At 44.0% G+C, this 25,177-nt stretch overlaps 1 protein-coding gene across 4 annotated transcripts in view; it reads left to right on the plus strand.

Annotated features, from left to right (window-relative positions):
• LOC137783610 (voltage-dependent N-type calcium channel subunit alpha-1B-like) overlaps nucleotides 1–25,177 on the plus strand; it is a 128,111-nt gene that overhangs the window by 85,998 nt on the left and 16,936 nt on the right. For all 4 annotated transcript variants that reach the window (XM_068573732.1, XM_068573734.1, XM_068573733.1 and 1 more), the window contains 14 exons: nucleotides 389–495; nucleotides 6,629–6,725; nucleotides 8,719–8,879; nucleotides 9,786–9,923; nucleotides 12,295–12,496; nucleotides 12,958–13,122; nucleotides 13,841–13,951; nucleotides 15,384–15,467; nucleotides 17,558–17,674; nucleotides 18,366–18,431; nucleotides 20,121–20,212; nucleotides 20,328–20,478; nucleotides 21,166–21,293; nucleotides 23,840–23,936. In XM_068573732.1, coding sequence (XP_068429833.1) covers nucleotides 389–495; nucleotides 6,629–6,725; nucleotides 8,719–8,879; nucleotides 9,786–9,923; nucleotides 12,295–12,496; nucleotides 12,958–13,122; nucleotides 13,841–13,951; nucleotides 15,384–15,467; nucleotides 17,558–17,674; nucleotides 18,366–18,431; nucleotides 20,121–20,212; nucleotides 20,328–20,478; nucleotides 21,166–21,293; nucleotides 23,840–23,936 — 1,716 coding nt within the window. The remainder of the gene's footprint in view (nucleotides 1–388; nucleotides 496–6,628; nucleotides 6,726–8,718; nucleotides 8,880–9,785; nucleotides 9,924–12,294; nucleotides 12,497–12,957; nucleotides 13,123–13,840; nucleotides 13,952–15,383; nucleotides 15,468–17,557; nucleotides 17,675–18,365; nucleotides 18,432–20,120; nucleotides 20,213–20,327; nucleotides 20,479–21,165; nucleotides 21,294–23,839; nucleotides 23,937–25,177) is intronic.

Consider the following 25,177-nt stretch of genomic DNA (forward strand, 5'->3'; position numbering starts at 1 on the left):
CTTTAGGTTACATAAAACGATGGTTTCAACAGCATGTTTTCTTTTCATCCAATTGGGATTTAGGATTATAGTCATTTCCAACCAAATTGAGCTTGTTTTTTTAGCAACACAGCCGACAGCGCCGTCATGTCACCGACATTGCTAATTGGGTTTGTGGTTTTACATTTCTCAGCTGTGATAACACTCTGTCCTATTTCCAAACGCTTTAGATAATGAATGCACTGGGGCACTGAAAACGAAAGGTACTAGAAATTAAAACTAGACGCCTTTTTAAAGAGTTTTCACAAGGAAAGAGGCTTCTGGAAGAGGCCGTATAAACAAAGAAAACGTCTGCGTCAGCGTGTGTTATTTTGAAAATGATTGTGATCTGTTTATTACGTGACTCGAGATGATCGACTTGGGACTGCTCCTCCACCCTGGCGCTTATTTCCGTGACCTGTGGAACATTCTGGACTTCATAGTGGTCAGCGGAGCCCTGGTGGCCTTCGCCTGCTCGTAAGTCAACCTTTCCTTTGTTGGTGCGCGCTCGGGCTTTGAACGTAATGTGTTTTGGTTGACAGATACAACCCCACCACAACAACTGGTCTCGTGCAACAGTCTTTTAATCTGACGTTACCCTCTCTCTCGTGTCCTTCCCTGGAGCAAGCCAGCATGCCAACAGCCCGGGGCTAGCTGCCCCCTGTCCCTGTGTTTCCCCTCAAACAAACGACCCCAACGTGTTCATCCGGTTGCTTTTGCGCCGCCCGGGGTTGGTTCGCGGACACGACGATGTCAAACTGAACCTTCATTATTACGTCAGGTCTCCACAGCCCCTCCCTGCGTGTTGGCAAATAGATCACGCACAGTTTGGCTGACGGGCTCACGGTCTAAGAGGGAACAAGCGTCTCTAAGCTGGCACACAATTGCAACTCTTGCACCTCAATACCCTGAAGATGAAATTGTTGTATGACTCTTGTTTGAAAGGTGCAAAGTGTGTGTGTATGTGTGTGTGTGTGTGAGTGTAAACAAATTAAGATACTGGTAAAGTCATTTTTAAGCGTATAGCATCGTGTATCGTGTTCGTAACCTTTAGCTAATGATACCTTGAAGCATATTAAATTGATCCGATCTGTGTTCAAAGCGTCCTATTATTTATAAATTATACCTGATGGGAAATACATGTTATCCATCGCCTCAGTATAAAGGGAGTTAACGAGCCTCCTGACGCTTGCAGACCTGCGTTCTGGGTCTCTGGAGTGAGAAGGTGATTACATATTCTGTTTCAACCAGCGCTTCCCATCCGCCACTATTTCACGTCCAATATCAACTGGTCTGTCCTGGAAGTGTGTCCACAGATAGTCACCTGTGTTTTTTTTTCTTTGTACTGCTTTCTGTCGCTGAGATCTCTTTTCTTTTCAAGCTTCTTTCCAGCTGTAGATTGATGCTCCTCTCTGTCTTATATCTGTTTCTGACTCTGTCATCTCTCTTTCACTTTTCTCCCCTTCCTCTTGTGTTTTCTGGCTTTGGATCGCTTTCAGGAGCCTCATGGGGTAATGCTGCCTGCTCTCTCTGCCTGTGTGTCTGTCCATGTGTAGTTTTTTGTTTTCTGTTGTCCTTCCCGTCCATCTTAGCGAGTTTATAGTTGCGTCTGCGGCAGCCTCCCTCCCGCAGCGAAATGAACAAATGTCATATTTTGTTACTTGCTTATCATCACAGTCACGATCAAAGACACTGGCATTTCCTCTGTTTGTGTTATGTGTTTGTCACACATCTGCATTTGGGTTGCATAAGCGCAAATTAACTGTTTACCATCCGTCCGATATTTTTTGATACGTGTTCGTAGGAACAATATACATAATGCACAATGTGGCAGCGCTGTGAATCAGAAACACGGCGTACTTCCAGAGAAACGCTTTCAGAAGAGTTAAATGTGTTCAAGATATTCATGAACACAATGGACCAGAGTGCTGCTGTCCATAATAAATGCACAAGTAAGAAGGTGATAATTGAAAACTATTAAACAGTGAACAGTAGATAAAAAGCTCTCAGACACTCTGAATGACATTATAATAAGGATGCAAAACGATGTAGCTTTCAGCATCAGCGAGTGTCTAACCAAACATTCTATTTCATCCTAAAAGACATCAAATGCTTTCAGAGTAGAAAGGCATCGGCAGTGTCAGTCTTAATCCAGGGTTTATCAGATTCAAACACGTCCCCCTCATCCCTCCACCTATAAGGCTCACATCCCATATCATCTCTTTCATCGACTCACATCTGTGGCATGTCAGCGTGTAACAGGCTGCATTCACACTGCAGGCTGACAGGAGAGCTGGCTGCTGCCCGTCTGGAACATCAGCAGTCAAACCATCAGACGGGTTTTAAGTAAAAACAAGAAAACAGAAACAAACTGTAAACATATTGTTGTAAAACCCAAACTGTCCGTCGTAAACATCCATCTTAGAGGCCGATGCTTCAGGCACATTGGCAGGTGTGCTCGCTTTCAGATCTATTTTCAAATAAAAGGCTTTATCTATACGTTACATAATATGCAAATCAAAGAGCACCATCTATAGCAGCCTGCAGTTCTCATACATCCGTTCAGGAACATGACGGGCTCATTCTTCTGAAGCTTTGTTTGGCTCAGTTGTTCAACTGACCGTGGAAACAGCTGTCTATGGAGACAAACACCAGAGTAAAGACACCTTCATGAGTCCAAAACATTGAACCTGCTTTGAAACTGACCTGTGGAAACCCACTCAGACCGAACCGATAGTAATTAACCGGCCGTGGACCTAAAGTGACCCTAATAAAGAGACCAATTAACTACCAGCCGCAATCAACAATGATCCTTACGTTGGACGAATGAGAGGTCATAGGAACATTTTCAAAGAGAATTCATTAGTATGCTTATTTATACACATATTTGAAAGATAATTTGACACATTGGACCCATGAAGAGATTCTACCAGCCCAAGGCAGCGACTCAAAGGCCTAAGGTGAAAAAAAAACCCAGTTAGATGAGGATAGCAGTTAGCCTGGAAGTGACGACACGACTCAATGCGGTCCATACCAGATTTGGGACCACATACTGTGAGAAAGTGATTGACGGTGTCTTTAAAAAGCAGATACGCGTCGCTTTGCCAGCTGCAGTGTGAACACAGTCATAAGTGTCCTCTCATCTTTGTTTCTCTCACAGTGAAAAACTGTCCATGACTTCATGATCATCCTCGTGCTATGAATGTGTTTTATTCCCTGTGCGAGGGACACATAACCACTGTAATATTTGATCAGACTTGTCTATTGCTTTGCTCTTTCACAGGGTAATTAGTTATGAGTTATTCTATTTGTCTCTTGTCTTTGGTTTCTTTTTTTATGTAAGTTCGAAAAGCCGAAGGATCTCACTGTATCTTCATGTGTATGTGCTTAAAATGCTTAATTTGCTCTGTCCGTCTTTATAAGCTTGTGCGCTCTATTTATGTGGGTTATGTTTGTGTATTGTGTTTGTGTTATTGCTTTTTTCTCATCAGATCGCAACAAAGCGTGGCCAGGTGGGAACTGTCCCTATCTATCTTTTGCTTATTGAACCCCCTCCCCTTGTCCCTTTTTTTCCCACATGTGATAAATCTGTTATCAACCCGTCCGAATAGACTTTTTGATATGACCATGAATCTCCCTCCTTCCTTCTACTCTGACCTCCTGTCCCAATATTGGGACATCCAGACAAAACGACAATATTGGGGACTCCAACCCAGAGCTTTCAGAAGACCAACATAAAGCTGCTCACATGACCCAGTATGAATCTGCACTTCAGACATTTGCGCTTGCAAACTCATCAGATATCAGTTCAAAGCTCAAACATCTTGATCTGTAGTTTCTCGTTCACGTAAAACTCCTTTAATCTTCACTTAAGAGGGTTCAATTGGTCAAATTACAAAGAGATTGAAGTGGGCTGCTCAATTCACCTCCGTGCCCTTCACACATATCTCTCCTTGGATTTCAATAATGGATTATAGCTTCTAACCTGAATTCAGTCAGAGTGCTTTTTTCATTGAAAAGCAGCGTTGCAGACTGTGTATGTCAGGAAAATATTGCTGGATACCTGTTTGTTTCCACATCAAACACACTGTAGGCCCATTGTTCTGATTGCTGACGTGAAAAAATCACATTGTCATTATTGCTGAAGCAAAGTTGTGATTGAACTGAATGTATTTGCACGCACATTATTCAAAATGTGCCTTGAAAACAGCTGGATAGAAGCAGCTGAGGCAGTGAAGCGCACAAGTCAGGACAACACTGAACTAATATTCATCTGGCGACAGCTTCCTGCCTAATGTTAGTCTGCAAGCTAGTTAGCCAATTAGCTGCTCAGCTGCAGCAGCTCAGACAGCAAGTAAACGCTCCTGCAGCTTCGGTTGGTTCGATGCCGCTGTGGCGCTCATTCTTCAGGACCACTAACAACACGGCGCCTGCACGGAGCTGCAACACAAGTTTATCTTTTACCTGCGGCGTAACACCGGCTCTCTGGCAGCCTGCCAGCTGCTGTCAATCAAACACAGACACGCCCTTGTAGCCGGCAGGCAGCATTATAGTAATGTACCAAACACATTGAAATGACGATAGACTGCAAAAAACAACAAAACGAATGACAAAATGTGATTTCAGTTCAAGCACTCAGTGCTGAGTTAATGTGAACGCACAACCTTGTATCCACACACACACACACAAACACGTACATTACGTCCTTCTTGCCCACGGCGCTTCTGAAAGCTATTGGGAGACTGTTCTTGCCGTCTCAATGTGTCGAGGTCCTTGAATAGCGAGGACTGGCATTGAGTTTGCAGATTGCATGCCAGGGTAACCAAGTCATCCAAGCATGAGAGCTGCATGCCTATTTGTTAGTTTTCCGTTGAGAAAGGAAAAGGCCCACAATGTTTGGAACCTTTTCTCCCTCAGCACCTCACAGACTTTTTTTTTTTTTTACACATATTACAAATAGATGGATATAATTATGTTGTTCACCCAGTAGTTTGTAAACGGTCACATGTTGAACTGTTGCTTCTCATAAGTCCCTTTAGATACTGTACTCTGGCCAACCAGGTGTATTTTAAAATAGAGTCCTTATTTTCCTGGAATAGCCTTTTGAATTTGGTACTTATTTGGGAAATAATGTCCAATTATTTAGAGAGAAAGGACCAGGAAATGACCAGAGATCGTTAATCGAAAATAAAACACAACTGGGTGTTTTTTTCAGGGTTTTTCTAGGAGGAACTAGAAAAGTCTTAATCAAAAGATAATTTTGGTAACACAATATTCAGCGGTAATAAGAAAATAAATTCTCCGTAAAGCAATTTGTTGAATTGTACGAAGGCTACATTACAGTTTGCTATCTCTACACTTCTGCTCTTGTGTTTTTGTTTTTTGGAAACACGGCAACCCTCGGGAGATCTGTAATACACAATTCATGTATTTTATAAATCGTTTTACAATTCTAAGCTTGAACAAATAGCATTATTTTAACATTAGAGGTTGTTTTTGTCCACTGGGTATGAAAACATTGGTTGCTCAGTAACACTACCTGACGCTGGTGTAAAAAGAAACCGGGCCCCGAGGGGCCCGCTAACAGGGCCATTTTTCTCTCTCTACTATGCTTGTGTCCTTCCCCACATCCTTCACACATGAACATATTGCAATGCACACACAGATGTAGACACACTCCCAATTTCTACATCTCAGAAACCAACTATTTTATATATTATATAAATATATATTATAAAGAGCGACAGCCACATTATGTGTACATGTGACTGATTAATTAAAAGAAACCTCTTGCGCTCTCCTTGGCCAATGTCAGTCTCTGAGTGAAGGATGGCTCAGCTGTATGTCATTAGCATAACCCGCTCACACACACACACACACACACACACACACACACACACAACTCCCACTCTGTGACCAGTTAACAAAACCTGCAGCGTCTGCAATGACTGATAGCAGCGGTTCCTGCAAAGAAGCTGCTTCCTCAACCAGGGGCTGATCCTTTGTGCATTTACTCCACACAGTACGAAGTGTCTGTATGTTATTCTACAGAAACAGCATGCAAGGTACATGGGACTGTTATCTGCGATATGCTGCGGGGCTGAGGTTACACGTTAAAAAGAGCAGTTTGTGGGAAAAGTGCTGAAATGTGGGTTTCTAATTAAAAGAAGCAGCGCCTCTGTGGAAAATGCGTCACAAGTTAACGGCCAATTAATGAGTTAAATGTCAGTAAGTAGGGAGCAAGGAAAGAGAGAGACAGATGGAAAGAGTGAAGAACTATAAAGTAGAAGAGATGAAACCGGGCAAAATAAATAAGGACCGAAAAAAATAAGACTGAGCCAAAGAGACAAACAGAAGCAAAGAAAGAATAGATGAATACTGAAGTGTAGGAGCAACATCTGCTTGGAAAACTCATACACAGTCCTTGGACTGTTGCATGCGTCTGTAGAATAACATGAACTCATGTGCATGCACTCTACTAACAGAAAGAGGTATGTATCGGTGTGCACGGTACACCTGCTGGTGTTACTGGAGGAAGGGTTGAAAGGGTTACCGTGCTTGTCGCTGACACCACAACGCCCCGGACTAACTGTACTCTCCATCTGCGCAGAGGTACGAAGGGCAAGGACATCAACACCATCAAGTCCCTGAGGGTCCTCCGAGTCCTGCGGCCACTCAAAACCATTAAGCGGCTTCCCAAGCTGAAGGTACAGTAATCCGGCCTGTCACCCACCCGGTGCATCGCGAGAGAAACAACAACATTGCAGAGCGGCCAGCTGGGGCCACATCCGGTGTCAGCTGCACACTATCGCGAGTCAAATTCATTCATAGTCTTGATTTAAAGCAGTTTAAATGAAATGTAGTATCCCTGGCTCTCTAATGAAGCTTTGAGCGGTTTGACCTTCGGGGTGCCCTGTGTTGTGGAGAGACGGGAGAAGTTAAAGTCTCACAGATTGGAAGTAAGTGACGGAAAATTGCCTCCCTTGTATTGCTGTGCAGGGATGCTTATTCACAGGACTTTTTGTTCAGGAGTCCTGTGGGAAACCAAGAGGAAGCGTTAGTCATGTGACTCGTATGTCCCCAGCTCGTCACGCGAGTCGTTGGTCAACATCAACCACGCTCTCCGTGGCCTAAACCTGACTTCCTGTGAAGATTAGAAGGAAGTTTATTTTTGAAAAGTCACTCCCAAACCACCTCCTGTATGATCATATGTGTCGTATTACGCCAGAATTGACTAAATAGAAGCAGAACCTGAGTGTGTTCACTCGTACTTTGGCAACAATATGGATGATTGGAAAACAGTGCGAGTACACAAAGGTCACTTGTTACACCTGGTCTTCTTTGTCGGTGCAGTTTAACTCCCAAAGAAATGTTGACAAGGGAAGGTCTTCCTACTTGAACGGTGCTCAAGGTGAGAAACCTCACCATACGTGTCTCCCATTGAGTGGATGTACAGAACTCACAGTATTACACGTGTATTTGTAGTGAGCTACGTTTCGCAACTTTTGTACATAATTTCTATGTTTTCCATTATTTTGATGGCATCCTTTTGGGACCAGAGAAAGATTAAACAACCCCAGAGGTAATCCTATTTGATACAACCACTGGGGGGTGGCAAAGTTTGACATTTTGAAATTCTTTGGAGTGACAAAGAATCTCAATTATCGTCCATCGGGGTAAGACTCTGTAATCATGCATTGTGACCCTCAGCTGTTGCCTCTGATGCGGAAACGGCATCTTTCCTCTGGTGCGTGAAGGCAGCTGATCGTCCAAAAGTAATGGCTTTGACAAAAGATGGAAGACCTGATTGGAGTAATAGAAGTGAAATGATTGAGGCGGATCAGAGCTGGCAGACAGACGCTCGTCCACAACTCCTCTCGGATGCCTGGCCGGAGCGGCTTGACAGACAGGCTGGTGGAGGAGGGTGGGGGGCGAGGGCGTAGGGGATGTGCTCCGTCCGCTCTCCGGAGACAAAATCCTCGATGGCGATCACTCATGCGGCAGCGCAGCCGTCGTTTCGATTGCACACATGTCAGGATAGATGGACGGAGCGGTCCATCTCACGGAGAGATCACAGCACAAGTCGACTAAAGAGAAGAGCTGAAAAGAGAGCGTGAAAGGCACAGAGACAGACTCAAAGGTGTGTTCATGTACTTCAGCGAGCATTGATTTGTCTTCAGACATCGAGACAGCCGCGTGAAAACAGGCCTGAGTTTGGAGGAAAGATTTGCGAGCACTAATAGGAATATAGGGATTTAGTGACAGCTGGAGAACATATTATTTTCCCTTTTCAGCAAAATTAAGCTGATATTTTAATGAAGAACTTGAGACTTCTTTTCTTCGGAAAATGTGACCATCGTTCACGTTTAAATTTAAATTGCCCGAAAGTTGAATGGTACAGGCTTCCAATTTTGGAGGAGGGGCACCGCATCCCATTCTTATTGTACATGATTATGAAGTGTTGGATATGGTTAAAACTCACACTTTGCTCAGAAGTTTGATGAAAAAATTATTACATGAGCAATGTTTGAACAGCAGTTTGGGATTTTGAATAAAGTGAGTGACGGCCCTGATTCAAAATATTCAATAATTAGTTATAGTTAAGCATCCTGAAAATGGAGAGAACTCAATCAATGTGTCACCTTGCCTTCATCGATCCGAACTTGTGTGCGTGCTTGTGTGTGTGTGAATATCTTCCAGGCGGTGTTCGACTGCGTCGTGAACTCTCTGAAGAACGTTCTCAACATCCTCATCGTCTACATGCTCTTCATGTTCATCTTCGCCGTTATCGCCGTGCAGCTCTTCAAGGGCAAGTTCTTCTACTGCACCGACGAGTCCAAGGCCCTGGAGAAAGACTGCAGGTACGCCACCCGAGCTGACCCGCCTCCACCTTCACGCCCCAATGTCTTCTTCAGAACCTCTTCACCCGGGGTTTCACATTCAACAAGGTCCTGTGAGAGAGAATGGATTTATTTAAAAATTTTAAAAAATCAAGCTTCAAACTTGGTTCATTCAGGTGTGAAGTTTTATCAACCCCAAAAAACTTGGTTTTATATTTTTCTCATCTTCTAATAAGAGGAATCTGTGTGCAGGCACTTCATGTGTGGTTATTCAAACCTCTTGTTTCAGCTCCATTCTCTCTGTTAACATTACTGTTGGGCGGTGAATGACTGTGTGAGGGTTCTGGTCATATTGGGCTCTTCGGTTTATTTTCTGTGCTTGCATTTTGGACTTGAGTGGGTACGTTTGCTCAGAAGATTTGTGCTTTGTGTTGAAGTGGTGCTTCACATTGCTGCTTTTAATAATCGCCACGGTCTCTGAACATATGAGATGTACTGGTTTTGTACTGTCTATTGGAAGAATGAACAAACAAAAGTCTGTTTATTCTTGCTTAAAGGCTCCGGTTTCGCTGTCCATTTGTTCTCTTTTTCAAGAACTCCATGTAAAATAAGTCCTCTGACTCACATACTATTTTCCTGTGTATATATATTTTTAAAAAAGAGAAAGATATATATATAACTCTCAATTCTTGGTTAGTTGATTCAGGTACAACGGTGTCTGGGTCCGAACCTTGGCCCACCCATCCATTAGGTTACTGCCTTTTTTCAGCCATGGTGGTTGTAATTTGCTAACACAGGATTTTATACTCACATTCTCAATCTTTTTAATTTCCCCTAACCCTGTCTCTCCTCCCGTCTCTCTCTCTCTCTCTCTCTCTCTCTCTCTCTCTCTCTCTCTCTCTCTCTCTCTCTCTCTCTCTCTTTCAGGGGTCAGTTTCTGGAATACGACAAGGTCGACGTGGCGGCTCAGCCCCGAGAGTGGAAGAAGTACGATTTCCACTACGACAACGTTCTCTGGGCCTTCCTGACGCTCTTCACGGTGTCCACGGGGGAGGGCTGGCCCCTGTAAGTCAGAGCAACGTCCATGTCACATCAACACCTCGTACTGCGTACGCAAATGTAACTTTACAGAAACAGTCTGCAGCGTTTTTGGGGGTGATCTATCAGCAGAAAGTAATTAATTACTGTTTTTGTTGGATTGAGTCATTCATATCTTTAAAGGGAGCGGGTTTCCCACTATGATTCTACAGAGGCCCAGAACGAACAAACCAAACCAAACCTACCGTGTTTTTGTTACCTGAAGGCCTTCGTAGCTCTCCAACACACAGTGGTAAAACCGTGATATAGCCAGCTGTTGTCTGACCTCTGTTGCTCCCTAAGTAGTGTTATTATGGTATGGACGGCCTCTGAGCGCCTCTTGTTACCACCGTATTGCACTTGTTTGCTCAGGTTACAGCAGTTTGGAAAGAGAGGAAGAGCTGAAGGGGTTTTCTGTTGTTTGCAATCTGCAACCACGCAGCCTCGTGCAACCAGACAGTACACACTGTCCCCTGAAGTCAGCTTTCTTCACAGTGTTTACAAGCGGAATATGAAACTAATTAATCAGGAATAAATTGTGTGATGGCCACAATACAACAGTTTACTATATAATATTGTCGTTGAAGCGGTGTTGAATCATTTATTCTTCGCGTCAGAACTTAACTTCTCGTGAAAAGCACTCGGCACACCTGGAGGCCGACGGTACGGCTGATTTCTCCCAGGCTTAATTACTGAGCGCTTCCTAAAGATGCAATCAAGGCCCATTGCCTAGATGTCTTCAGTCTGCTATTCTCCGCCTGAGCTAAAGTGCCACAGGCAGATGTATTACCGTCATCATCATCATCATCATCATAATCATCACCAGCTCTGTCAAGGATTGTTGACGGCTGTTTACTTATTACCTCCATTGTATTTACCTGACATGGAAAAGTCAATTGTTAAACTGCGTCAGCTGGTCACGATCACCTAAAATCACACACAGCTAAGCAAGAAGCGACATCACAGTGTTTAAATATGGTGTAAGTATGAAGTTAAATAAGATCTTTCATTTCTTATGGTCTTTTGAAGGTGTGTTCATTTGTAAACTAACAAACAGCTAACCCTAAGATTGTACACGTAGATACTCAACGAAAAGAACCACGGTCAAAATGAACTACCGGGACTTGTTGGTGGAGCTGACATGATTGAACTCTTAAAACAACCAAAAACTATTGATGATGATGATGATGATGATGATGAAGTGAGCAGGGTCGTCCTTCAATCAGAGGATCGGCGGTTCGATCCCCGGCCCCGTTAGTCCATGTCTATGTGTCCTTTTGCCAAGACACTTAACCCTAAAATTGCACCTGTAGCCGTATGAATGGTTGATAATACTGATGTGGCACCTTGCATGGTGGCTCCTCCCATCAGTGTGTGAATGGGTGTGAATGGGTGAATGATGTCATGCAGTGTTAAAGCACTTTGAGTGGTCGGAAGACGAGAAAAGCGCTAGACAAGTACGGGTCCATTTACCATTACCACCAACTCACAAAACCGAAGCGTGGAGACGGCCCTGAACGAGTTGGTCAGAGGACCGTGGAGCGCTCGCTGATCTCCCAGCAGGAGAGTCATTAACTCACCGGAGACGCCTGTCACATTCTGTGAGCCAGTGGGAAAGAGACATTGACACTAGGCCCACAACTGCACCGCCGTCTCTTCCGTTGAGGGAGCACAGGGGCAGCGAACTGTGCCGTGACTCACTCCGTCTTTATAAATATCCTCGGTGAGGATCGTAAGAAAGCTCTACGGGCAGGTTGACTGGATATTTTGGGACCGGTTCACCTGGATATTTCTGGACGAATTGATTTCACTGTTATTTCAACAAGCTTTCTTGACTCCACTTGCAGGGTTTATTTTCGTCAGTTACAGAGTAAAGTGGGGTGAAGGGAGAGGTGAGCTGATTTGCCGGTTCTCCAGATAAGTCGATCTGAGCTCCACGAGGAAGATTAGTAGAGCGTGGCTTGCTCTGAAATAGATCTGTGAAGATAATAGATAATAAATACATTGAAAATAAAGGACTATTTTGATGATCAATTATTCATTTGAGTTTTTCTTTTAATCAAAAATGCCAAACATTTGATCGTTCCAGGTTGTCAAACGTGAGAGTTTGCTGTTTTACTTGGTCTCACCGAGTACATTTAATAATTAGTTTAGTTTTTACTTGTTCAGACAAAATGGGTAGTTTGAAAATGTCCTCTTCATTTCCCTTGTGTGATGATTTATAGTCCACAAAATGAGTACACAAAAACAAGTCTGGAAGCCCGGACTCGAGTCCCTCTAGATATGTTATTTTACCTGCTGTGAGCTCTCCGTGGTTGTACAGATCTTTGAGTTGCTTTCATCTTTTCCTTCTTTTCAGTGTCCTGAAGCACTCAGTGGACGCTACTTACGAGGACGAGGGCCCCAGCCCGGGCTTCCGCATGGAGACGTCCATCTTCTACGTGGTCTACTTCGTGGTGTTCCCCTTCTTCTTCGTCAACATATTTGTGGCTTTGATCATCATCACCTTCCAGGAGCAGGGGGACAAGGCCATGTCGGAGTGCAGCCTGGAGAAGAACGAGGTGGGAGAGCGCCGCGTTGTGACGACGCTGTGGGAGCACAGCGACAACCTCTCCGCTCGGCATGCAACAAAAGCAACACGCTGATACATTTCTGCAGAGGCGCTCGTTTCTGAAAACGCTTCTCTCTTGCATCACAAATGTTTTCTTCGTTATAAATCAGAGCACGCGCTGATCCACTTCGAAACATCACTTCCAGGCAATTCCTTTGTAATGTAACTTCGCCTCAAACAGAACAAAAACAATTAAAAAGAAAGCAGTGAGGTTTTCCAGTCTACCAAGACTTCATGCAGTTTTTCATCTCTGTTAAGTGTTGGCTAGTGATCACTGAGGCTCAATTTGTCGTCTCATCTTTTGATTAAACAAACCACTGAGAAAATGCTCTTGTGGAGTGCCAACTGTCTTTTTTGTTGTTGAGAGGATTCATACACAATGTGTTTTTCTTTCGTCTCTGCGTCAAACAGAGGGCTTGTATCGACTTTGCCATCAACGCCAAGCCGCTGACGAGATACATGCCGGAGAACAAGCAGTCCTTCCAGTACAAGATGTGGAAATTTGTGGTGTCGCCCCCGTTCGAGTACGCCATCATGACTTTGATAGCCCTCAACACAGTCGTGCTGATGATGAAGGTCAGTGATTCCTCCTGCCAAACTTATTCCTCTCAGATCCCTCTAAGCCCAAAAAAGTGGCACATTGGCTCAGTGAGACTTCAGCTCCCGATGTGATGTCACTGTTGAAATATTCAAGGAGATTCTAAGAGGCAGTTTCCATGAATCTGTAGCATTTAATAATTTAGCTTTGAGGCCGAGATGCAACAGCTCTGGTCTGGCCTTGAGACATGGGCAACAATGAAAAATCAAGCATCCCCACCATCACACCACCGGCACGCTTCAATGCTAACAGTCACTCTGTGTTATCAGAGAGAGGAGCTCGTGTCTTGGCTTTATTCCTGGTTGTGTCAGAATATTTCAAATTTAATCAAATCCTGAAAAGTTATTTAATGAGACAGTTTGAAAGGCTGCTGAGATATGCTGCTGTCAGGCCCTTTACACACCGGCGGGGGCAGGAATATTTTATTTTTCCCCAGCTGTTGTTTTTGTCATGAATACTTTCGCACAGAACACAAATATTACTTAGCAGCTTTTATTTCCGGAACCAAAGGGTGAAACATGCTGCTACAGCAATCACCAGCAGCGACACAAACCCACCATCAGTCATTTGTAGTCTTCAGCGTCGTAAAGACATCTGATCTGGTGCAAGGTAAATGGAGGGGGAGGATGAAGCCTGTTCACACTGCTGTGGGTTTCTTCCCTCAAATATATTCAGTGTACCTTTTTCTGTCCTCAGTTCTACGGCGCTCCAGAACTGTACGAGTCCATGCTGAAATACTTGAACATCGTCTTCACAGCCCTCTTCACGCTGGAATGCATCCTTAAGATTATTGCCTTCGGTCCACTGGTGAGACCATATGCTGCGCTGTGGCTCCGCGAACACCAGACAATTATTCGCTGTTGTATTGTGTTTCTGTTTACACACATGGGAGGGGGAACGAGAAGGGGGGGGAGGGGGATCTCTGAGGGAGACTCGTGCATCAAGCTGCTCCATCCGTGCTTGCAGTGCTTAGTTTATTACACGTTGTCCTTTTCAATGCTGAAACAAGATTTTCTCGATCTGTCGTCTAACAAACTGTCCCACTGGGAAGGATCGTTTTGGAAAGTTGTGGTTTTGTGTGTGCAAAAAAGCACATAAAAGGTGGAAGTCACAAAAACACTACAAATAAAAGGTTGAAAATGTGAACTCGTAAGAAGAAAAAAAAAAAAAGCACAAAGAGAATAAATCTCCCCCCAACATGGGGCTGTCTGGCTCGCAGCGGGCCATTTCATCTCTCACTCCGTTCCATTTGCGAGGCCCATTTGTTAAATAGCTTTTCTCACACACCACTTGCCTCCACCTGTTTAGCGGTTAAGCCCAGACGGATGGCCTCGCATCTGCCGGTGTAAACACTCGGCTGCTGTATCTCCTCAGACTGCAGCCGCGGGGCCTGGAAGCGGCCTCAGCCTCCAGTAGCTGCATGATCGACCGGTCTGACGGGAACCAGGCTGCAGGCAGCGGCCCAGCATTTGTGCCTGTGTGTTGTATATGCACATATAGATTTGTGTGCCCGAGGGGGGGGGGATGTCTAGATAGCTTTAGCTTTTGTTGTTAGTTTTTTGAATCTTTGTGAATCTTTTGTACAACACTCTAACTTGTTCATATCCAAATAACTGTAAATGTAACCAAACACACAGACTGTAAATGTGCATCACAACTTTTATAAATGTGCCGTGTTAAAGTTCCAGCCCAATTTGTAATTTAATCGCAATCTTAATGATAAGCTAAAAATGATCAAAAAGCTAAAATAGGGTAATTGTAAATACAGGCCGGGTACCTGTTTAAAGTCTGATTAGTTGGTTAATCAAAAACAATCTAAAAGAGAGGTTTCAGAGTGAGAGGCGGACCTTTCCAGGGGGCTCCAATCAGTTTTAGGGGAGGTGTAGTGAACTTAAAAAAATATGATCACACAGAAGCAAATAAATGTCTGAGGTCAAACATCCTCTTTCACTTTAGTCTGAACTCATATCAAACCGTATAATTAGGAGAAGCGGTGCCTTTTTCCAAACGTTGCCTGATGGTTAGCCGACAGTCTCGAGTTTTAACAAAAAAATACTTTCAGCCCGAGTTCGAACAGTAATCCCTCTTAGTTTTCTTTTATAATGCATAGTATGAAAAGAAGAACCACTAATCACACCAACCAGAATTGCACCAAAGAAACTGAGCGTTTCAACAAGTTGAATGAACTCTCCCTCCTGAGTGTGCAGCCTGATCTCTCTATGTCGGCTCTGTTGTTTAGAATTACCTGAAAGCCGCCTGGAACGTGTTCGACTTTGTGACCGTGCTCGGAAGCATCACAGACATCTTGGTCACAGAGATTAAGGTAAGCCCCTCAGCGATCACGGGCTCCTCCGTGTGCCATTACTACTGACGAAGTGTCGACACATCGATACTGAACATTGTAATGATTGTTACATCATCATTTGACACATTATGGACACACTGGAACCGGCTTTGCGCTCTGCTCTCTTGACTCACAATGATATTTGAAAAACGCCACAGCAAGTCAGGGAGTTTACTGTGTCGCAGTTAGAAATGGCAGTATCGTGAGAACTATACTTTGTCCGTGCAGATTTAGTCTCGTCCGGGGAACCGTGCCGAGATTTAGTCTCGTCGGGAGCAATAGCCCTCATCAATAATAATTTAATTGAATATCCCTCATCTCACAAGGGTTACAAGGGTTATGACCCTTAACTGCTTTTAGCAATTGAAATGAATTTAATCGACCATGTGGTTGAGGAGATATACAAGATGCTGTTTTTAAAAACATTATCTTTTTTTTTTGCGGAAAAAGACACAAAACGGTGGGCGGTGCTGAACGAGTTTCTACACACTAACAATTAACACACTTACTATTAACAGACAAACAATTAACAGACCAATTGTTCCAGCACTGATGCACATGTGTTTTTCTACGTCTTTTGCAATCCAAAACAAGAGAAAACGAATGTGATTGTGGAGATGGCGGTCTAATGCAGAGCACTGTTGCTTTCTGTGTGACAAAGTCAGTCTCTTCTTTGTGCGACTTTCTTTTCATGTGATCATTATTCTTCTCTTTCGCTTTCCCTTCTCTGCGTTTTTTGTTCTTTCTCTCTCTCGCTGTTCCCATCGTCTGCGTTGTCTCTCCTGGCGCCTGTGCCCTCACTCTGCCCCCCTCTGTCACATCTGACACCTCTAGACGGTAAGTGGCTTTTCTTGTTGGCCGCTGATATTGTCAATTCCCCCGTCGGTGTGTGTGTTGTTCTCTCCCACAGTCTTAGTTTAAATTGCCTGCCTACTGAACTCATCAGTGTGACGTGATGTAACAGAAGAACACCTATTAAGCTGTTAGAAATGTGCGCTTTAACAGCAACACAATCATCTGAAACCGTTGCAGTTGCATGAGATCTGACTTTATCATGTTCTCGACAAAAAAACTAAAAATCCCCTTGCAAGTCACTATAATGCACCTATGATGTTTCTGTGGATTAAAATCAATGTGCTTGTGTAACAAATGACTTGTTTAACAACTAAGTTACGCTATCTCACCACCCTGGCATGTTATTTTATGCTTGTTAAACACTATTTTAGTCCCTATACAAATCTGCATCGGGTTTCAACTGGCATGTTTTGCATCGCAAGTGTTTAACCCTTCAACTGGAATTAAACATGTGAGGGAAAGGGAATGGAAAAACCCTCATCGGCATCCAGCCCCCGTTGCGTCTGTGCCACCGTTGTGTCTGTGCCACTTGTTACTTTGCATAATCTCTCTGTTCAATCCACTTTGATTTGTGATGCAGAAAGTGATATGAGATCAATTTAAAGGAGCAGTGTGTAGGATTTAGGGGGTTCACTGTCAGAAATATATATAATATTCATAACTCTCCACCATTAGTGTATAATCAACTGAAACTAAAAATAGTTTGAATAGCCCTTCATATAAAAGGGAGCGGGTCCTCTTCACAAAGTCCTTCATGTTGAACCACCATGTTTCTGCAGTAGCTCAGAACGGCTCCAGAGAGAGCCCTTTGTGATTTTACGTTACCTGAAGGCCACCACAGTTTGTACTGTCGCGGGTGTATTCACTGCTAAATGCCCCGAAATGCAACACACTGGTCCTTTTGAAAGGGAGCCTTTGTCACTTTGGTGGCTCCTGTGCAATAACAGGAGCACAAGCAGACGAAGGTCATCAGCTAATTGTCTCAGATATGTTACGTCCACAGCAACATTTTGAAAATAGAGCCATGAAAACATTGGCCACCCTAAGCAGCTGGCCATCCAATAGGGATGCAGCAGGAAAACCTTGAGACAGGGTGTGTTTCATTGCCGATGAAAATATCTGTAAAACAACGTATGTGTCAGTTTGTCTTAGCTTTAAACCCTTTGATCCTGTGTTTATTCTAAAAGCTCACCGTCTCTGTTTTTCTCCCCCAGGACAAGATGATCAACCTGAGTTTCCTGAGGCTTTTCAGAGCGGCTCGTCTCATCAAGCTGCTGCGGCAAGGCTACACCATCCGCATCCTGCTGTGGACCTTTGTCCAGTCCTTCAAGGTGAGCCAACGCACACAGTGACCTCAACACAGACTCCATATGGGGCATGTTCCAAAACAAAACGAGGCGTTTACAGCCAGCGATGACGAGGAATTCAGTCAGGAAAGAATCAGGACGTGTATTGTTTCAATAGATTTTAGTGTTGTGTCGGTCAATTGGATTTATTCACGGTTGAATACAAGAATGTCACACAAAATACAGACAGTGGAAGAAAGGGTGAACTAAACAGCTCTCAGCAAAAAGCAGTTCAGAATTTCTGCCGGTGCCGGTTGGCTCTCTAAATCCTCCGGGACAAGTTGAGTTAAATGCAGAGCGCCGGGCTGCGGCCGAGGGAATTTATAGCTGGTTTAATGTCAGTGGTGAGAGCTTTTAAGCCCAATGAAAATGGACAGTAGCTGCAGAGTGTTAAAAGGTGGCTATTTAATTACAACAAATGTTCGCCTCCTCCTCGCTGCGATATAAATAGCTGGTTAAAAGAATCGACCCCGCAGCTCAGGTTGACTGCCCGGATTCTTAAATAAGACTGTAAAATCTTACAAGGGCGCTCGTCCTCTGCGGTGAATCGGATTTATGTGTGTGTGTGTGTGTGTGTGTGTGTGTGTGTGTGTGAGAGACAGACGGAGAGATCAAAAGGGTGAGTGTGTGTTTGTGCTCTGCAGTCTTTAACCTGTGGTTTATGTGCTGGTTTCAGGCCCTGCCGTATGTCTGCCTGCTCATTGCCATGCTGTTCTTCATCTATGCCATCATTGGCATGCAGGTGAGTTGTGACAATGCCAGCTGGGCAAAAGGGAGTCAGACTGTAATGATTCAGTGATGGATGCCTCCTAGAGAGTCCCGACACAGCCACGATACCCCTCCATAGGTGTTTTTTTTAAAATCTATTTTAGAGATACCTTTATTATTAAAAGAAGTAATATACAGCAGTCCCATCGGCCAGAATTATATATATAAAAAAATGTAATTACTTAATACATGAGCTGAATAATGTACTACAACATGACCAGTAACAAGAAAATGTATAGTAGATACGTCTTAGCTTACGCCATTTGTCATTTGTTATTTACTTAAATGTGGGCTTAGCACTGGTTTATGATCTATTATTTAATTGTTAATGGAAACTTTGCCTCGGGTGTTTTTGCAGACAACTGCTAGCAAGAGAGAAGCAGCTCTCCCGAGGTAGTATTCACTGTGATAGACAATGCGCAGAATCCCATTGTTTAGGTATGAGGACTTATTGGTCAGGTAGAACGTGACAGGCAGTTTAAATATCAGCAGTGTCCACAAACAGAGAGAGACAGATAGAGGAGGACAATACAAGTCACATCTGTAAAATACCAATCCAACACAAGAAGCCTGCAATAATCACCACTGTACCTTTTGTAAAGCTTGAAATGCCCCTCAGTACGGCACTAACCACTTACAAATGCCTCTCGCAGAGCTGCATCCACTTATCTTTGACACAGTCTGAATGAAAATGTAATATCATACACACTCTTGCATTGGATTGCATAAGATTGTACAGGTGTTTGATTATGAAGTGGGTTTGTTTCCTCCATTTTTAGAACTGGCTGATATGAAGTATTTCCTTCTTTTTATTCATCTTACATTCAGTTAATTTTGTGTTTGTGTGAATATGTGTGTGTGTGTGTGTGTGTGTGTGTGTGTGTGTGTGTGTGTGTGTGTGTGTGTGTGTGTGTGCTGCAAAACGTCAGCTACTGTTGACACACAGGGCCAAGATGCTGCACATCTCTGGCTGCTGTCAGAGTTCTCCTGGGCCTTGCAGCCAGAGTTTACGGGCCAGCAGGAAGCACATGCCGAGGGGCAAATGCATATTTAAAAAGTGACCTCCGGGTTGTTTACTAGACCCACAAGCTGTGGCAGTCATTCACTCTCGCCATTCAATTTCAGTTCAAATCAGTGAGGGTTTATTGGCACGGAGTTTGGAAAAAAAAGCATGCCGAAAGCCGACACGTCAACTGAGTGACATTAAATGGTCTCAAAAAAACAAAAACAAATAACTGTTCACATTTATAGTTATTTTATAACTTTGATTTAAAGTATATTGATGATAATCTGCTTTATATCTTGAATGTTTGGGTGTGCTTTGATCAGATAGACAGTAACGTAGCAAACAGTCTCACCAGCCGTCATAGATTCTGATTGAAAAGTTGCTTCATCCTGATTGCAACTGAGACACACCCACCTCAAATCAATGAGGAAAAACTGCAATGCAGATGTCTGTCCTGTGAAATAATCCAAACTGCGTTCATGTTCTCGTCCCTCAAAGCTGATTCAGAAGATGTTTTCAGGGCTGTGTTTTTCGTCTCAGGTTCAGGACTCTCTTCTTGTCTCTGCGCTACAGTAGTTCATTACAACAGTGAAGTAAGGCTTTGGTTTTAGGGTTTACATTCATTAATAAACATAACCTGCTCTCCTGCTGCCTCAGGTCTTTGGAAACATCAAGCTGAACGAAGGGACGGAAATAAATCTCCACAACAACTTCCAGACGTTTTTCCAGGCCTTGACTCTTCTCTTCAGGTAATCCCGGCTCCATTTTCCAAAAGGTGTTGGTGCCACAAATAATCCAGGACAAACTGATAACTCCCGTCACTGTGTGTGTGCGTGTGTGCGTGTATGCGTGTGTGTGTTTCAGGAGCGCGACAGGCGAGGCGTGGCATGACATCATGTTAGCTTGTCTCAGTAACCGGCCGTGTGATAGCCACTCAGGAATCCCGGGGAAGGAGTGTGGGAGTGACTTTGCCTACTTCTACTTTGTCTCCTTCATCTTCCTCTGCTCCTTCCTGGTCAGTGTGAAGGGAAGCAGAGGTCATACTGACTGTCGTCAGTGACAGAAATCATACTGCATGTTTTCAGAGATCAAATACCTTCCAGTAACAAACAGTTCCAGCAAATGCTGTTTTTATATTTCCACCTTGATTCAAATGATCAATGATACTTTTAGATTAAACAAAAAAAAATAAAGAACAACAGTAAGCTTTAATTGTTGCCAACAATAGCAGATTGGTGCTGAAATTGCAGTTGAAAAGGTGGAGAGTTAACCTGAAAGTACATGGTTTACTAAATAAGCAGCAGCAACAGAATATAATGTATGGTTTGCTGCTTTCAGGCTCAAAACATGTCAAATCCCCACGATGTTCCTTTGACTAGAAATTTATTAAGTGGACCCAAGTTTCATAACTTGGATTTGAGTCCGACTCGAGTCACAAATTTGAAGACTTTAGACTGGACAGAATCAGAAAAGACTTAGAGTTGGACTTTTTCTTTGTGAGTTTGACTTAATCCTTTTGCCTTGAAAATACTTGAGACATTATAACTCGTAACTCAAAGCATATGACTTGGAACTTGCTTGTCTTGACTCGGGACTTGACTTGGGAATTTATTTTGGACTTCCCTGTCTTTATTTGTGACTTTCCTGTCTTTATCTAGGACTTTCCTGTCTTGACCATTCATTTATTTGACACGTTCTCTAGATGTTGAACCTGTTTGTTGCTGTCATTATGGACAACTTTGAGTACCTGACGAGAGACGCCTCCATCCTGGGACCTCATCACCTGGACGAATTCATCCGCGTGTGGGCAGAGTACGACCCTGCGGCCTGGTACGTGCTTCCGCTGATCTCTGACCTCCGACCTGTGCAGCTTCAGCATACAGTCCCCATTATCAGCCAGTGTCAGTGTTACACAGGAGGGTGTTTGCCTTTGGAGGAGAGGTGCGCGAGGTAACGGGGAACTCTAAGCTCTCAGTTCCAGCAGGATGACTCTGTTAGGAGGAATTGGAGAAATCCCATTTTAGTGGCGGCGGGTGAATGACATTAAGCCTGAGCCCAGATCTGGCTGAGGGTGGAGACGAGCCCCCTGTCGGCCGGAGTGATGCATGTAAATCCAGCGTTCCGCTTGGCGTCCGCTCAGCCCTCTTTGCCTCTAAGCCTGCGGGCTCCAAATCTCCTCCGTCTGTCACTGCAGCGGGAACAGAAAGTATTTCTATCCCTCCTACGGGGGACTACAGGTTGATGTCAGCGCCCTCTCTGCCCCCTACACTGACGGTGTTTATCTCGACTGAAGCACAATACTCGTGCTGCGTGAGACAGCGTGAGGAATAATCCGTCTCAGATTATGTAAGGCTCGTTAAGTTTTAACGAAGGCTTCACGGGAGCCTCGTCAGTGAGTCAGGACTCCAGGAGAGGTGTGAGATGGGAAATATGAAATTGCCATCTCCTGACAGACATTACGGGGGAGGAATTATTATTTATTCCTTTGAATATGAATTAGCTGCTCTCAGAGATGCGTCTACAGTCGCTGATCTTTGACTGCTTTTGCTCATTTTGTGTCAGTGTTATAGTATATTTCGGGACTGTTCGTTTTTTACACGTTTCTGGAAAAGAAGCAGATCTGTATTAACTGATTCTACAATTTTCTGTCCCTTGCACATTTAAACGTTGTTGTGTTTTCTGCTGCATGAATATTTGATGGGGGTATTTGTGAGTTTTACAGGGGGAGTTCACATTTTACAACTAGAAACAGACACATAAGTTCACTTCACGGCGATCTAAAATAATTGTAAATCAAGGATTCTCGAACAGAAATGTATTCCTGAAAGTGGTCAGTGGGCTTCAGACAACATGCAGACCTTTACATTGGGGAAAGAACTAAATCTATTTCTAAACTCAACATTTCTAATTTCCCTGAAGGTTTTTTGTCATGTGCAAATAAAAGTAATGAAAAAGTCAAAGACATGTTTTCCAAATTTAGAAAATCTTCTTTCAGGACCATCTTTCAATAGTCAAAATAAACAACAACAAAATCAGTTTTAGTCAGAAAAAAAATATAAATAATAGTCTCCTGCATTTTTTATGCTTCTGCTCCTCGAGTTTTCCCCTATGTGTTCATGCGCGCTCACAAGTAACACATTATCTACATGTAATGAATTAACCTGTGACCTAAACATGTCTTATCTTTTACAGCGGGAGGATATGCTATCAGGATATGTACAAATTGTTGCGTTTTATCTCGCCTCCCCTGGGCCTGGGGAAGAAGTGCCCTAACAGGGTGGCTTATAAGGTTTGCACTCCCACACAGTCCTTTTGTTTTCAAATGGACCGTGATGGTTTCGGACTGTGAATGTCTGTGCTCGTCCCCCGCGGTGCCCCCAGAATGACCCGACCACACATGCATACGAACATGCATCGACTCTCCACTAACCAGCCGAGAGGTAACCATGGCGAGTGCAGGAAACAATGCCGCGAGTCAGGCTCAAAACAAAAGGCATCGAATGCGACGTCTAAGACGCTTCCCTGCTTCTAAACACGGGAGTGATAGAAGAGTGGGAAGTGAAGAGAGAGCATTGTGTGCTTTGTTTCCACTTACTGCCGGTTACCGCTGGTGTCTCTGAGCATGCAGAAACAGAGTGCATCTTAAAGGAGTACTGCGCTGAAAATCTATCATTAGATCCTGAAGGAGTAGCCTTGAAAGGTAGCGCTGAAAAGTTTGTAGCAGATTACTAATCACTGGAGTCAGATTTATTCATAATGGATTCCAGTGACTCAGAGTTGTGCCAAAAAGCAAGAGAGAAAACATCAAAACATCCACAGAAAGTGTGCAAACCACTCCTGCAGCATAATCTCAGGCTTTTTTCTGGGAAAAGTGATTTTACTGTATTAATCTGATGCAAATGCTTTTGGAACGGAGCTCGACTCGATTGCCATTGGAGTCCATTGTACACACTTTTCAGAGCCTTTCAGAGGGTGAATGTTTGATACTCAAGAGATTTTCAGTGTATCAAGTCTTAATCATAAAATGCACTCTCGTTCCGAAATGCATATCTTCACCATCCATCCAGCATCTCTGCACAGGGACCCTGTGTAACCCTCCTCCTCCTCCTCCTCCTCCTCTTGGAATCCAATCCTGAATCCTTTGATCCAACCAGGATGGCATTCCAGACCATGATATCCTGGAAATCAAATTAACAAGGATTTCTGTGTTTTCCTCTTCCCTTCCTTCTTCCCCTCTCCCGTTCTCTCTTTTGGATTGTTGCCACTTTCTATTTTTTTTTTCCCATGTACCCCTTTTTATCCCAACACCCTCCATCACCCGGGAACTCTTCATTCCTCCCATCACGGCCTTCCACCACCTTTTCCCTGCCGGGAAGCGGCCGAATGTCTTACCGCGATATGTACGAGATGCTTCGCGACATGTCCCCTCCGCTAGGTTTGGGGAAGAAATGTCCTCCTCGAGTCGCCTATAAGGTAGAATCCCTCCTCTCGCCTCCGCCCTCCTCCCTCCTGCAGCCACTGCTGGTTCCCCTGCTTCCACCTGTCAAACATCAGGCCTCTGTCAGTGTGTCCCGGTCGGCATCTTCTGGCCTGCTGTCGTGTTGTCCTTTCTATTCATCTGTGAAGCTCTGTGTGTTGCTCTGTGAAGGCTTTGTTTGTGCATTCCATCTACCAGGAAGGGCAAAAAGCGTAACATTTGACGTATCTTCACGAAGCCTTTCCCAGTCAGCCTCTTTTAGCTCGTAGGTTTGGTTTTTACCTCTCACCAACGCTTATTCTAGCAGCAGCCAGCAGCAAACAAGTAAATAATCCTTCTGGACTCTCGCAGCCCAGCATCAACGTGACAAACAGACAAAGGTGGTATCTGGAGAGGAAAGTGTAGCAGCGAGAGAAAATATATATACTTTCAGGAGACGGTAGAGCCACATTTATGATGCCAGGCGTGTACGTTACTCTGCGCTTGTGTGCAGATCTTTGCAGGTAAAAGTCTTTTACGTCTTCACCTATTTCCTACTTATCAAGCTCCAGATTGTATCTCACAGATGTCTAGTCTGACTGAAATTATCAAATATTGCCCGGGAAAAATCATTGTTCCCACAGACTACGCCAGACCAAAACTAGAGTTGAAGTTGGAGTAAATATTGACGTAGATTTCTAATGTGGTATAGCGCCTCAACTCCAAATGAAAGTTGCTTCTTTGTGCGTTGGATCCACTGTCCCCTTAAGGCCAAACCAATGCATTGCAACAGCCGTACCAGGAACTCAAATCTAAAAACCTGCACACCGATTCAGTGTCATTAGATGGAGGGTTTTAGCAAAAAGGAACAGAAGATTTAGTTCAGTATCTCACCAGCTTATCAGGAATTAATGAGGGATTTCTCGGCGCTGTGAGATGGGACATTTAGGAACTGACTTAAATGAAGGGAAAACCCGGCACATTAATCCCGTGGTTGTTATGCACCGCGTTTGCACCATGTCCGTTCTACAATCCTCAGGTAGCCCCGGTGCCAGCTGCTCACCTCGTAGAATGGAGACTTGGTGGGAACGGTTTCAGTGCACGCACAGCTGTCTAAATACATCACAGTTAAAACAGCCCTGCCCTTGCCCCAGTTAATAATGTCCGGGTCTGACGTGGTCACAGATCCAAATATAACTCCTGTTTTTGTGAATCGGCAGAGAAAGAACAGAGCGAGAGAGAGAGAGAGAGAGAGAGA

The sequence above is a fragment of the Clinocottus analis genome, unplaced genomic scaffold, assembly GCF_023055335.1.
Source record: "Clinocottus analis isolate CAN_PGR_092001 unplaced genomic scaffold, fCliAna1.0.p SCAF_13, whole genome shotgun sequence".
In the NCBI taxonomy this organism is placed as follows: domain Eukaryota; kingdom Metazoa; phylum Chordata; class Actinopteri; order Perciformes; family Cottidae; genus Clinocottus; species Clinocottus analis.